Here is a 13895-nt window from a genome sequence, read left to right as displayed (position 1 = left end):
CGAAAAACTTCCTACTGTGACGTATGAAGAGAAATGTGGATGCCACATCAGCACCCTAAGTATGGAGCCCAGCTCTCCCCAATCTGCTGCCCTCCAGATGCTGTGGACTACATCATATGGCTGTGCTGGCTGCAGTCGATGGGAATTGCAGTCCAAGACATCTGGAGGGCACCAGGTTGGAGAAGGTTGATGTAGCCCTTCAAACATTGCAAGCTGCATCCCCAGGCCGGTTGGATGCAGAAGGAACCAGATGGTTGGCAAAGGGAGGGTTTGCGCTATTTAAATCCCTATTTGGAAGGGTGGCTACAGAACCAGGTGGTGGAAACATGTCATCCTGGGCACTGTTCCTCAACCGTGAGTCCCCAGATGTTGTTGGAATACAACTCCCATCATCCCCAGACAAATGATCAGGGATGGTGGGAGTTGTAGTCTATCAACATCTGGGGATCCAAGGCTGAAGAACACTGATCTAGGTCCCCTCTCCAGACTGGTGCTTTTTTGTGTGTATGTATTCTGCAACCATGTCTTTGATGCAATCATAGTACATTAAAAATGGAAATGGGCTGCCTTCAAGTCGATTCCGACTTACGGCGTTCCTATGAACAGGGTTTTCATGGAAAGCGGTATTCAGAGGGGGTTTCCCATTGCCTTCCTCTGAGGCTGAGAGGCAGTGATTGGCCCAGGTCACCCAGTGAGCTTCATGGCTGTGTGGGGATTCGAACCCTGATCTCCCAGGTCATAGTCCAGCACTCTAACCACTATACCACACTAGTGGTGGATTTATACTGGACCATCCGCACATCATTCCGCTCTGTTAGTTGTGTGATGCTTTTCCCGGTGTTACTGCATTATTGCCGTCTGAAAGGGCACCTCTTCCGTTATATCATGACAAGAGTAGGACCAGGCCCTCGCCCCAGAACATTTGCAGCATAAAAAGTTACAGGAATTTAGCAGGACGTTACAGGGCATGCACAGGTTAGAAACAAAGCAGAGTGTTCACCCTGAAACATTGGCAGGATTGCGAATGACCACCCCAATGCTGCCAGGAGCAAAAATAATTAAGAATGCAAAACAAAACCGGTGCCGGAAAGGCCCCGAGATTAATTCAGCCAGAACAAACAGGCAGTGCATGACACACCCACCATTGCCTCACAGCACTTTGTACATGCCTTAAAAATGTTTACAAACTGTAAGGTCTGTCTATTTATTACATTTATATCCCGCCAATTGGTGTTCTGACACCCACATTGCAGATGTGAGGCTTAGGGGGTTTCCAAAGGCTACTTAGTAAATTCATAAGAGTCACAGAATAGCAGGCCTGGAAGGGGCCTATAAAGCCATCGAGTCCAGCCACCAGATGGCTCTCCAGCTGCCTCTTGAATGCCTCCAGTGTCGGAGAGCCCACCACCTCCCTAGGTCATTGGTTCCATTGTCGTATGGCTCTAACAGTTAGGACGTTTTTCCTGATGTTCAGTCGAAATCTGGCTTCCTGCAACATTATTCCGTGTCCTGCACTCTGGGGCGATCGAGAAGAGATCCCGGCCCTCCTCTATGTGACAACCTTTAATGTACTTGAAGAGTGCTATCATATCTCCCCTCATTCTTTTCTTCTCCAGGCTAAACATGCCCAGTTCTTTCCGTCTCTCCTCACAGGGCTTTGTTTCAAGTCCCCTGATCATCTTTGTTGCCCTCCTCTGAACCCGTTGCAGTTTGTCTGCATCCTTCTTGAAGTGCGGAGACCAGAATTGGACGCAGTATTCAAGATGAGGCCTAACCAGTGCTGAACAGAGGGGAACTAATACTTCACGCAGTTTGGAAACTCTACTTCTGTTAATGCAGCCTAAAATAGCATTTGCCTTTTTTGTAGCGACATCACGCTGTTGTGATTCACCATGTGATCAACAACAATCCCAAGATCCTTCTCGCATATAGTATTCCTGAGCCAAGTATCCCCCATCTTGTAACTGTGAACTTGGTTTCATTTTCCTAGGTGTAGAACCTTGCACTTATCCCTGTTCAACTTCATTCTGTTGTTTTCAGCCCAATGTTCCAGCCTATAAAGATCCCTTTAAATTTTGTTTCTGCCTTCCAGGGTATTAGCTATCCCTCCCAATTTTGTATCATCTGCAAATGTGATAAGCATTCCCTGCACCTCCTCATCCCAGTCGTTAATAAAAATGTTGACGAGCACTAGGCCCAGGACTGAGCCCTGCAGTACCCCCCACTCGTTACTTCCGCCCAGTTTGAAAAGGAACCACTGAAGGAGAACTCTTTGAGTACGACTCTGTAGCCAACTGTGGATCCACCTGGTAGTCATTCCATCCAGGCCATAATTAGCTAGCTTTCAGAATATCATGGGGCACTTTGTCAAAAGCTTTGCTGAAGTCGAGATATATTATGTCTACAGCATAATCTGTAGTTCCCCGGTTCCTCCTTTTTGCCCTTTTTGAAGATAGGGACAACATTAGCCCTCCTCCAGTCATCTGGGACTTCACCCGTCCTCCACGATTTGGCAAAGTTAATAGATGGTTGTTCAGCCAGTTCCTTTGTTCCTCTAGGTTCGTTGGGCCATGCAAATTGGAACTCGTTCAAAGTGATTAGATAAGACTAAGCCAAAGTAGGAATTGAGCACTTCTGCCTTTTCTTTGTCATCTGTTATCATTTTGCCATCCTCACTGAGTAGCTGTGCCACCATTTCTTTTCTCTGTCTTTTACTACAGATGTACCTGAAGAAAACTTTTTTGTTGCTTTTAGCATCCCTTGCTAGCCTCAGCTCATTCTCAGTTTTAGCCTTCCTGGCACCATCCCTGCAATTCTGTGCTACCTGCCTGTACTCTTCCTTTGTGGTTTGGTCTTCATTCCACTTCCTGTAGGTGTCCTTTTTCAGGTCATCTCTAAGCTTTCTGTGACACCACCTTCGCTTCTTAAGAACATAAGAACATAAGAAGAGCCTACTGGATCAGGCCAGTGGCCCATCTAGTCCAGCATCCTGTTCTCACAGTGGCCAACCAGGTGCCTGGGGGAAGCCCGCAAGCAGGACCCAAGTGCAAGAACACTCTCCCCTCCTGAGGCTTCCGCCAACTGGTTTTCAGAAGCATGCTGCCTCTGACTAGGCTGGCAGAGCACAGCCATCATGGCTAGTAGCCATTGATAGCCCTGTCCTCCATGAATTTGTCTAATCTTCTTTTAAAGCCATCCAAGCTGGTGGCCATTACTGCATTTTGTGGGAGCAAATTCCATAGTTTAACTATGCGCTGAGTAAAGAAGTACTTCCTTTTGTCTGTCCTGAATCTTCCAACATTCAGCTTCTTTGAATGTCCACGAGTTCTAGTATTATGAGAGAGGGAGAAAAACTTTTCTCTATCCACTTTCTCAATGCCATGCATAATTTTATACACTTCTATCATGTCTCCTCTGACCCGCCTTTTCTCTAAACTAAAAAGCCCCAAATACTGCAACCTTTCCTCGTAAGGGAGTCGCTCCATCCCCTTGATCATTCTGGTTGCCCTCTTCTGAACCTTTTCCAACTCTAGAATATCCTTTTTGAGATGAGGCGACCAGAACTGTACACAGTATTCCAAATGCGGCCGCACCATAGATTTATACAATGGCATTATGATATCGGCTGTTTTATTTTCAATACCTTTCCTAATTATCGCTAGCATGGAATTTGCCTTTTTCACAGCTGCCGCACACTGGGTCGACATTTTCATCGTGCTGTCCACTACAACCCCGAGATCTCTCTCCTGGTCCTCTCTCCTTCTTCCGCTGTCTTCCCCCTTTTTCCCTTGATGGAATTGCTTGCCATTGTGCCTTTAGAATTTCCTTTTTTTTTAGAACCTCTCACCCATCTTTGACTCTTTTTCTCATTCAAGTTGCTTGCTATGGAACGTTACTTATCGTTGTTCTGCATTGGGAAGGGACCTTGAAAGTCATTCACTTCAACCCCGGCTCAGTTCTGGATCTACAATGCAACCCTGCTTATAGCCAAGATGAGATTTAACCCAGGGACCTGCAACTCACAGCTCATGTTCTCCACTGTTCCTTTGCATGAGCTAAATCAAGTGGACTGGCAGGCACAGCAAGGATGCTGCTTCCTCAGAAGAGGAGGAGGAGGAAGCACCACATGGCTGCACCGCTGGGCACGCTCACATGCTCCAAAAGGAGTATTATGCACATGTTGTGTCGGTCACAAGCTCCTTCCTTGGCACAGACTGGGGGTTGTTGCTGCTGCCGGTGGGTACAGGGAGGCTGCTCAGAGCTCATCAAGCCAGCGAGGACGACCTGTCTTTTGACGGAGGCCCACCTGCTCTGCTGGAAAGCCCAGAGCCCCCAGTGCCTCTCACATCCTCCTTCGTTCAGCTCCAGTGGCAGCTGGGAAGCATCTCCTCCGATGTTCACCTCCATGCTCCGCACATGAAAACTAAGGCCTGAAACCAGACGCCACGGCCTTCCCCTCTGCAGGGTCTCCGTTGGCATTCGTCAGCTGGAGAACACGGGGAGGAGACATGGCAGGCAAAAATGGCCCAGGGGACGGGGGGAGAGGAGGCTTGCAGCTCTCCGAGAGTCTTAGGGACATAGGAAGTGGCCTATACCAAGAAAGACCTCGCTCAGTGTTGTCTGCACGGTGGCTGGCAGGAATGGCTCTCCAGGGTTTCAGGCAGGAGCCTCTCTCAGCCCTACCTGGAGATGCTGGGGACTGGACTCGAAACATTATGCGGGCAAAGCAAAAAGGAAATAGAGAGCCACATTTTTAACAGCATTTGAATAGCACGTTTTTAACTTGCCTATCGGTTTTTATGGGTTTTAATTTGGTATGGTTTTAAATTTGTATACTTGTTTTTAATTGTTGTAAACTGCCCAGAGAGCTTTGGCTATGAGGCAGTATATAAATGCAATAAATAAATAAATACACCATTGATGGAGACTGACTATCACTAGCTCAAAACTCCAGTGTTCAACTCTGCCTGCCCATACACTAGTCGCCAGGTTCAAGGTTCTTGTATTAATTTGCAAGGCCTTAACAACTTGGGCCCACCTGATCCCAGTGGCGGCCCCCACTCTTTGGAACTCCCTCCCACAAGATCTCCGGCATGCCTCTTCCCTAAATGTATTTCGGAAAGCCTTAAAGACCTGGCTTTTTCAGCAGGCCTTTGGGGTATCCGGGGAGGGTTAATCGATATAATTGTAATGCCTCCTACTCAGTTTTAATATTGTTGTTGTCGATCTATTGTTTTTATTGTATTACTGTATTTTATTAATTGTATTTTAATAATTTTGTAAGTCGCCTAGAGTGGCCATTGGCCAGATAGGCGACGAAGAAATTAAATTTATTATTTATTATTATTATTATTATTATTATTATTATTGTATCCTTGCCTGATCGCTGAGGTCTTCAGGGCAGTCAGTCAGTGGTCCCCATGGCTCGGATCCACTAGGATCCATGAATTCAGTACTGTGGGCACAATTTTATGGAACTCCCAGTTGAAGTCAGACAGGCCCCCTTCCTGTGGAACGTCTGGTGCCTACTGAAGACTTTGTTTATCCCAGCAGGCATTTTAACTACTTTTTTAAAAAATGAGTTGCTTATACGCTGCTTAGAGACAGTTGTAATTACGTGATGTATCCATTGTCAAAATAAACAGTAAATGGCTACACATGCATGACAGTGAAATACAAGCCCTCCTAGGAACAATGGACTGTGGGGGGTTGCGTCGGCCAGGAGGGAAGAGATGGATACTCTGGAAAGAGCAAAAGAAATGCCTTTTAAAAGGACTGTGGAAGTGTGCCCATGTGTGGTAGGCGATTTCTGCAGGGTGCAAAGGAAGCCTTGGGGCTAGCAACATTTCATCCATAACAGCAGACCCCTCTGGGGGCTATATTACTTACAGCTGAGTAGCCTCTACCCCCCTGACATCTGCATGTACACCACAAACATCTGGACACACACACACCCATTCAGGCTTCTATGCCATCTGGAACCAATCGGATTGGGACAAGAGGAGGAGCTGCCCAGCCAGGCTCCACTCCCAACACACACACCCTACTTAACTGTAGACACAATGTCTGAAGAGGGCTCATATCCTAACAAAATAGCATACTCAAGGAGGACAGGAACTCGGATCACTCGGCATCAAAGATGTTGCGGGTGCCCCAGGCCACAGCCACGTTCTACGCAACATGCCCAGGTGCGGTGGAAGCACTGCTGGGGGTGGGGAGGAAAGCAGCGTTTTTGAGGAAAACACAGCACCCTTGAAACACAAAAGCTTCCTTGCAGGAAACCATCTGTAACTTGCAAAGTGAGAAAGTGATCCCCACGTGAGCATGCAACTTAGAGAGCAAACCAAGTCACCCAGGCGGGGAGGGAGGGGGAACATCCATGGCCCTCCAGACATGGCTGGACTCCAGCGGCCATCAGCCCTGGACCCCATGCTGGACGTGGCTGAGGGGAATTGGCAGACCAACACCAGGAGCGCCACAGGTTCCCATCCCTTGTGGTGACCCACCCTGGAAGCCAGTGTGATCAGGCGGTGCCCAGAGCAAGCTGGCCAAGGGTCCTCCCCGCCTGCGCTGTCTTCATTTTGATACCGTATTAGCTGCGTGGGCCCTCCGCTAGAGCTGGGTTCTTATTTTAGGACAATACTGGCAAAGGTTTTTGCACTTGGCCACCGCTGACCAAGTCAGCTTTGGACATCCCTGGAGGGGCGGCTGCCCTCTGAACTCCACCTGCAGATCAAGCCTGGAAGGGAGCCTCACTGGACAGACAGTCACATGCAGCCCCTGACGTGGGGGCCCTCCTCCCTCACCTTCGACTTCATCTCCAAGAGTGAGCCAAGCCAGCGAGCCAAGTCCTCTCCTGCCAAGGTGTCGCCCGACAGGCTCCAAGTCTGGCACTTCACAGCGCGGGGGATCAAGGCTGCTGGATCTCACTGGGAGAATTACACTGGTAAGGACAGCCAACTGTTGAAATCTTATACGGAGCCCCAATTTGGATTCATTCCTGGGATCTCCATGTGGAGCCAGTTGAAGCAATCCTTTCTTCTTTTCTACGTCGCCTAATAGGTGTGCCTAGGTGTGCACCTTTGGCAGCGTTGAGACTAGAGTGCGGGTTTTTGTCCATGGAATGCCAGGCTTGGTTGACATCTATAAATTATTGGATTAAAATCTCAACTGATATTAAGACAGGATAAATACCTCTATTTTGGAAGGACAATTGGCCCTCTAATTGGAACTCTAAATTGGAACTGAAACTGCAACAAATGGGGCTTTCAAAGGAGTATTTAATATCCCTATTGCCAAATGACGCATTAACAATAATACGTACACGATTTAAAGACATTGACTACCAAACATCTTTGACTAAAGCGTCTAAACGATGCTCCCCAATATATTCGAACTTAAATCTTCCCCCTGAAAAGATTAGCACGTACTTAGATTTACTTACAATTCCTAAATACCGATTAATGTTCTCTAAAGCGAGATTCAATTCTTTACAATCTGCGGTTCTCGAAGGGAGATTTAAAGGGACCCCATATGATCAGCGTATATGTCCATGTGGTGCTGACATCGAAACCCTTCCACACACTATCCTCTTTTGTTCTCTGTACATTCAGATTTGTTCTAAGTATCTGGAGGAGATTCTGCTAAAAATTTCTCATAAGCCCCCTGGAGCTTCTATAGTATATCTACTATCTGGGTCTGACAAACAAATTACCTTACAGGTTGCTAAATTCATATATGCAGCCCAGCAGATACGTATTTCCCTTTCATCTGTATAAAGCAGCTATATTCATGTATATAAGAATTGTTTTTATTATTATCACCCCTATATTGTACTATGTATAATATCCATTTTCGTTTGGGTCTAAGACTGTAAAATAAAGTGATTGATTGATGGTTGGCACTGTGAGCACCGGATGCTGGACTAGAGGGGCCCCCGTTAGCCTGATCCAGCTTTTGTTATTGTTTTCTGCCTTCAAGTCGAATGCAACTTATGGTGACCCTATGAATCAGTGACCTCCAAGAGCATGTGTCATGAACCACTCTGCTCAGATCTTGTAAGTTCAGGTCTGTGGCTTCCTTTATGGAATCAATCCATCTCTTGTTTGGCCTTCCTCTTTTTCTACTCCTTTCTGTTTTTCCCAGCATTATTGTCTTTTCTAGTGAATCGTGTCTTCTCATGATGTGTCCAAAGTATGATAATCTCAGATTCATCATTTTAGCTTCTAGTGACAGTTCTGGTTTAACTTGTTCTAACACCCAATTATTTGTCTCTTTCGCAGTCCATGGTATGTGCAAAGCTCTCCTCCAACACATTTCAAATGAGTTGATTTTTCTCTTATCCGCTTTTTTCACTGTCCAACTTTCATTAGGGCTCTACTTATGCCAACATGTGAAGGCTATCCTGCAGTGACCGTGGCGTAAAGGTACTTTAAACTCCGTGATGGTGGAAAAAACATTCAGCAGCATTCAACTCACTTTTAGAAGATTCCCTCCTCCCCCAGCACACCACGCCTATCCACCCCCCCACACACCATGCCATCAGGCCTTACCTCCATTGCCTCTAAGCTGTGTGGAGGCAATGAAGCAAAAGCCCAGAATTCATCCACTATAGAGACACCCACACAAACAGAATCAGACACCTGTCAGGGTTTTTACCAGAAACACTTTTAATGGTAGAAAATGATCAGTCCAAAGCTGTCTAGTCCCACCCACCCCCTAGTAGCACCCCTGAAAAGCGAAGAGCCCCACCTCAGGAAGGGGGCTTTGCATCCATCCATCCAGGCGCAGGCCTGGCCCAAGAGTGTCATTGGAGGTCCTAAGGCAGAAGAGCCAAATGGTGCCCACCCACCACATTACTGCGGGCACCATCTGATGGATATTCTACAGTGCAAGTCTCACTAAGACGAGCAGGATTTGTGTGCAAAAGCACAGCTGGTGCGGCTCTTGCTCATTTCAACGGGGCCTAAAACCCCGGATGAAGTGTGCCCAAGTCATAGGAGCCTGTCGTCCTGTTGGTCTCAGTTACAGAGATGGGCTGCCATTGCACCCTCAGCTAACTCTGGCCAGGAAGGAAGGAAGGAAGGAAGGAAGGAAGGAAGGAAGGAAGGAACAGCATCACTGTTTGCTACTGGAAGGCAAGGTCCCTCTGTGACTACTGGGTTCCTGAGAGCTGCTGAACAATGTATCTGCCCCCAGGTAGCCCAGGGCTTGGGAACAAATCGCTTGTGCGTAAACATGAATTTGCACGGGAGAGTTTGCTGGGGGGAAATGTGCAGGAGCTGGTAGAGGAGGGTTTGCCTGCCTCAGGAGGTAAAGACAGGCAACCACGTTGCTCCAGAAGAAAAACAGGGAAAGTGGGGGACAGAGAGCAGAAAGGAGAAGGCACTATCTGGGCTTGTGGACTTTTTGCAGGGCTGCAGAGTCTCCCTGCCGAATGTGCAACATTTATTCTTGATGCAGAACCTCCCCTTTAACAGACTCCACAGAGTACCGCTCAAAGCAGGAACAGTTCCAGCCATGCAAAACGTGGCAGTCACAGCAAACCCACCTCTGTGCTCAAAAGAGCTGAAAAGCTACGGTTAAAAGAATCTTGCGGCACCTTCAGAGCCCAGATTCTTTGTGGCATGTGTCTGAAAAGCAGACAATTCCGCAGGGCAAGGGTGACCCAGAAGTTGCCATTCACATTTGCACGGGGAAGAACATGGGTGGCACTGGTGGTGTGGATGGGTTTACAGCACAGCACCTTTCAGCTCAGTTCCAGTACCACCAAGCCAGCTCCCCTATCAGGGACACGGGGGGGGGGAGAACCAGTCCAAACCTTAGGATGCCAGCAGAAGAGATTGCGGAGGGTGCCACTCCCATGGGGCACAGAGGGGGCCTTGGGCTGCTGCCCAGACCATGCTACCAGCCACATCAGGCACAACAGCAGAGGCAGGCTCCTTGCAGGAATGCTGCTGCCTTCTTGGAATGTGCATGGGGTTTTTTGGGGGGGGGAGAAAGAACACGTAATTTGGTCCCTGGTCAAGAGAGCCCCTTCCACGGCCTCCACGGCAGTTCACAAGAATGCCTGAAGAAGGCAGAGGCCACTCATTTATTGCTTCATCAATGACAAGAAAAAGATCAGGATTAGAAATAAAATCAAGTAGTTAGAAAAAACACTGTCAATGTTTTAAGACAAAGAAATAGAAAATGCAGGGCCTACAAAGTGGCAAGGGCAGCCTTTGCCAACCTGGTGCCCTCTAGTGCTTTTGCCAGCTGGGGCTGACGGGCGTTGCAGTTCAAACCCGCTGGAGAGGCACAGGTTGGCAAAGGCTGCACGAGAGAGAGAAATAACATTCTTGATTGGAATGAGGAAGCCCACGCCCCAAAGACAACTGGGCATGCTCAGAACTGGGGGGCTTACAGAACAGGCCCACTTTGACAGAGACAGTCTCGTAGGTTTGTCCGTAAGGGAGTTTATGAGGAGCTCCACAGCTGAAGCAGCCTCAGCCCAGGAGCAGGAGAACATCTGAGGCCCCCCTTGCAAAGTCCAAGGCAAGGCCGCTTCTATGGAGGCTGGGATCAGCGGCAGCTACGCCAGGAACGGCTCCTTTCCCTGTCACAGGTTGCACTGCAAGCAACCTGAATCTATCCCCCCGCTGCCCTTTGTGGACACCACTGGGCATGGGGGGGCAGAAGGCCACAACCACTGCAGCACAGGAAAAGGTGAAGGAGAGGCAACAGACACCAGCAGCACATACACAGCCAAGGCCAACCTGGCATGGGCCTGGTGGAGGGGATGTAGGTATGTGTCTTGCACCCACCCACCACCAGGCCCATCCAGGGCTGGCCTTGTATCACTTCCAGTCCCTCCTCACCAAGGCTTATTGCGTCTGTCAATGTACAGACTGGTGGAGATGCTCTCTCAACCACTACAATGCCCTCCCAGTCTCTGAGTCACCCCAGAAACAGCCATGCTGTCCAGCAACTGAGCCCAAGAAAAAACAAGGGGAACCCCTCCTCCCAGCTGCCCTTTCCCAGCATGCCCTTCTCTGTGCCTGATCAGCTCTGAGGAGAGGGGGCATGGGGGGGGGTGAAAGTCCCATTTCACACACACCAGAGAGAGCAGCCAGACATTTTGGAGAGGGGTGTGAGAGTGTCACACTTGAGGCCTTTGCTCTTATGCCCCACTCCACTCTGACAGCAAGCTGTGCAGATCAAGTATAGCCCCTGGCTCCTTTTAAACCCACCTTCCCACCCTTCAGTTCATCTGGGAAACACAGAAAATTGCATGGAACACTCAGAATAATTTTGAGCAAACAGGACACTGTGGAGGCAGAGACACCCTCACGTATGCCCATCTTCACCAGGAAACCTGCGCTTCGTATCTCTATAGAGCAGCAGTGGCCTGCTGCTCCCCTGTGCAAAAGCACAGCAGCTGCCGGAACACTTTCCGCTCGCCTTCACTTGTGCCCTGGGCACGAGGGCTAGTGCAAATGCTGCACGGGGCAAAGGTACCATCCAAAGCACAGGTGCAGCAGAGTTGCTTTGTCCTTGCCCAAAATCTCTGAAGCCTGCAGGGGCGGCAGAACAGCTACAGGGACTCTCCTTTCAGAGCCAATAGAACGCTTATTCTGCCCAACAGCCATCGTCTCCTAACACAGAGAAACTACCTGTCGAGACTACAGTTCCCAAAATGCACTGCAGCGTCCTAGAAAACAGCATGCGGGGCATTGTAGTTTAGCAGGCTAATTTCTGCATCTGCCACAAAGGACCCTGCGGTGAGCTCATTTTTTTATCACTGTGGAGTGGAGTCTCCCATGCCTGCTGCCTCCCCCACAGACAAGTTCCTGAGAAGACGCTGGCCGTCCAGTCCCTGGAGGTGCAAGGCGCTGCCCTTGCTGGGCATAGGCGGGATGGCCACCAGCCCCGGGTCAGCAGATCCCAAGGAGGCGGAGGAGGAGGTCTCTCCCAGCTCACATCAGCTTACAGCAGCGCCTCTTCTCATCTGGAGTCTCTTCAGCCGGAGCAGTGAGCTTGAGGAGTGGGGGGTCCCCGCTGGCTGCGGTAAAATACACAGAGTTGTGTTCTGAGTCTGGGCGGGGCTCCGCACCAGCACCGAGAGGGAAGTCCTCTGGCTGGTGTCTCTGCAGCTTCGCAGCCGCTCGCTGGCGCTTCAGGTCAGCTAACGTGTGCTGAGCCTTCTCCTTGCTGAGATTGGCAGCCCGGTCGTCCTGCGTGGCCAGCTGGTAAGAGACGCTACGGTCCAACCGCTTGGAGTACAAGTGTTTGGGGTGGGCTGTGCCATTGCGCTCGGACTGCTGCTCTCCTGGCCCCACTGCCTCCGACTCGGGGTCCTGTGGGAACACAGAGAGGAAGGGTGAAGCCAGGGACAGAACCCCACGCCCATGCATGTGCACGTTGCAAGTACCACAGGCCCCTCCACACTCCCTCAGGATCCTCCCCTGCGGTTTGTTAAACCACAGTCCTATCCAGGCAAGTGAGGAGAAACCTCCTAGGAACATAAGAAGAGCCCTATGGCTGGATCAGGCCAAGGGGGCCTGTCTAGTCCAGCCTCCTGTTCTCACAGTGGCCAACCAGGTGCCTCTTCTGGGAAGCCCACCAGCAGGACCTGAGCGCAAGAGCACCCTTTTGTCTTGCAGTTCCCAGCAACTGGTATTCAGAAGCAGACTGCCTCCAACTGCGGACGCAGAGCATGGCCATCAGGGCTAGTAGCCTTTGATACCCTCATCCTCCATGAATGTGTCTAATCCTCTTTCAAAGCTGTCCAAGTTGGTGGCCATCCCTGCCTCCCCTGGGAGTGAATTCCACAGCCTAACTCCACGCTGTGTGGCCAAGTCCTTCCTTTTGCCTGTCCTGAATCTCCCAGCATTCAGCTTCATTGGATGTCCACGAGGTCTAATGTTATCAGAGAGGGAGAAAAACGTATCTCTGCCCACTTTCTCCCTGCCATGCATCATTTTATACACTTCTATCATGTCGCCTCTGACTCACCTTTTCTCTAAACTAAAAAGCCCCAAATGCTGCAACCTTTCCTCACAGGGGAGTCGCTATAAATGTAATAAATAAATAAATAAATAAACTCTACAATGTCCTTTTTGAGGTGAGGCAACCAGAACTGTACACAATATTCCAAATGCGGTCGCACCATAGATTTGTATAACATTGATTTGCATTTGCCATTTTACTGACCATTCACTCAGTTTGGAGAGGTCCTTTTGGAGCTGTTCACAATCACTTTTTTGCTTTAATGACCCTGACCAATTTAGTATCGTCATCAAAGTTGGCCACCTGGCTACTCACCCCTAACTCTAGATCGTTTATGAACAAGTTATACAGCACAGGTCCCAACACTGATCCTTGGAGATCTTTGTGATATTTGTGGGGTATTTAAAAGTATAGACCATATTCTTTGGACCTATTATGATATAGAGATGAAAGGGAGTTTTTTATTCATTTATTGGTTGATAGAGGAGCCCTGTTGGTGACTTGGGAGTCCTTCTTAGGGGCTATAGTTTGCAGACTCTAGTTTTATGAGCCATTTGGCATGTTTCGCAAGTCTGTAATTTAGTTGGTCTATTGTGATTAGATTATGTGGGGCGGGTTTAGTAGGTGGCAGCAACAGGGCCTTTTAAGGCCTTGCTTCACCATAAAACCCCAGAAGAAGTAGAAGAAGATCCTTGGGGGACTCCATTTTCTACAGCCCTCTACTTGGAGACTTGTCTGTTTATTCCCACTCTCTGCTTCCTGCTGCTTAACCAATTCCTAATCCACAAGAGGTCCTCTCCTCTTATTCTAAGCGAATCTTTGGTGAGGAACCTTATCAAATGTTTTTTGGAAGTCTTAAGTCCACTGTGTGCACTGGATCACCTCTGTCTATACGCTTTTGAGAC

The 13895-nt window shown here is 49.0% G+C and overlaps 1 protein-coding gene across 2 annotated transcripts in view; it reads right to left on the bottom strand.

Annotated features, from left to right (window-relative positions):
* Positions 1-8713: 8713 nt before the first annotated feature.
* Positions 8714-13895, bottom strand: part of PPP1R16A (protein phosphatase 1 regulatory subunit 16A) — a 65974-nt gene continuing 60792 nt past the window's right edge. For both annotated transcript variants that reach the window (XM_061607152.1, XM_061607153.1), the window contains one exon: positions 8714-12338. In XM_061607152.1, the coding sequence (XP_061463136.1) occupies positions 11958-12338 (381 nt within the window). In that variant the 3' untranslated portion in view covers positions 8714-11957. The remainder of the gene's footprint in view (positions 12339-13895) is intronic.

Source organism: Rhineura floridana, chromosome 1 (assembly GCF_030035675.1).
Source record: "Rhineura floridana isolate rRhiFlo1 chromosome 1, rRhiFlo1.hap2, whole genome shotgun sequence".
Classification (NCBI taxonomy): Eukaryota; Metazoa; Chordata; class Lepidosauria; order Squamata; family Rhineuridae; genus Rhineura; species Rhineura floridana.
Note: the sequence above shows the minus strand (reverse complement) of the source record. Positions and strands in the feature narration are given on the sequence as shown.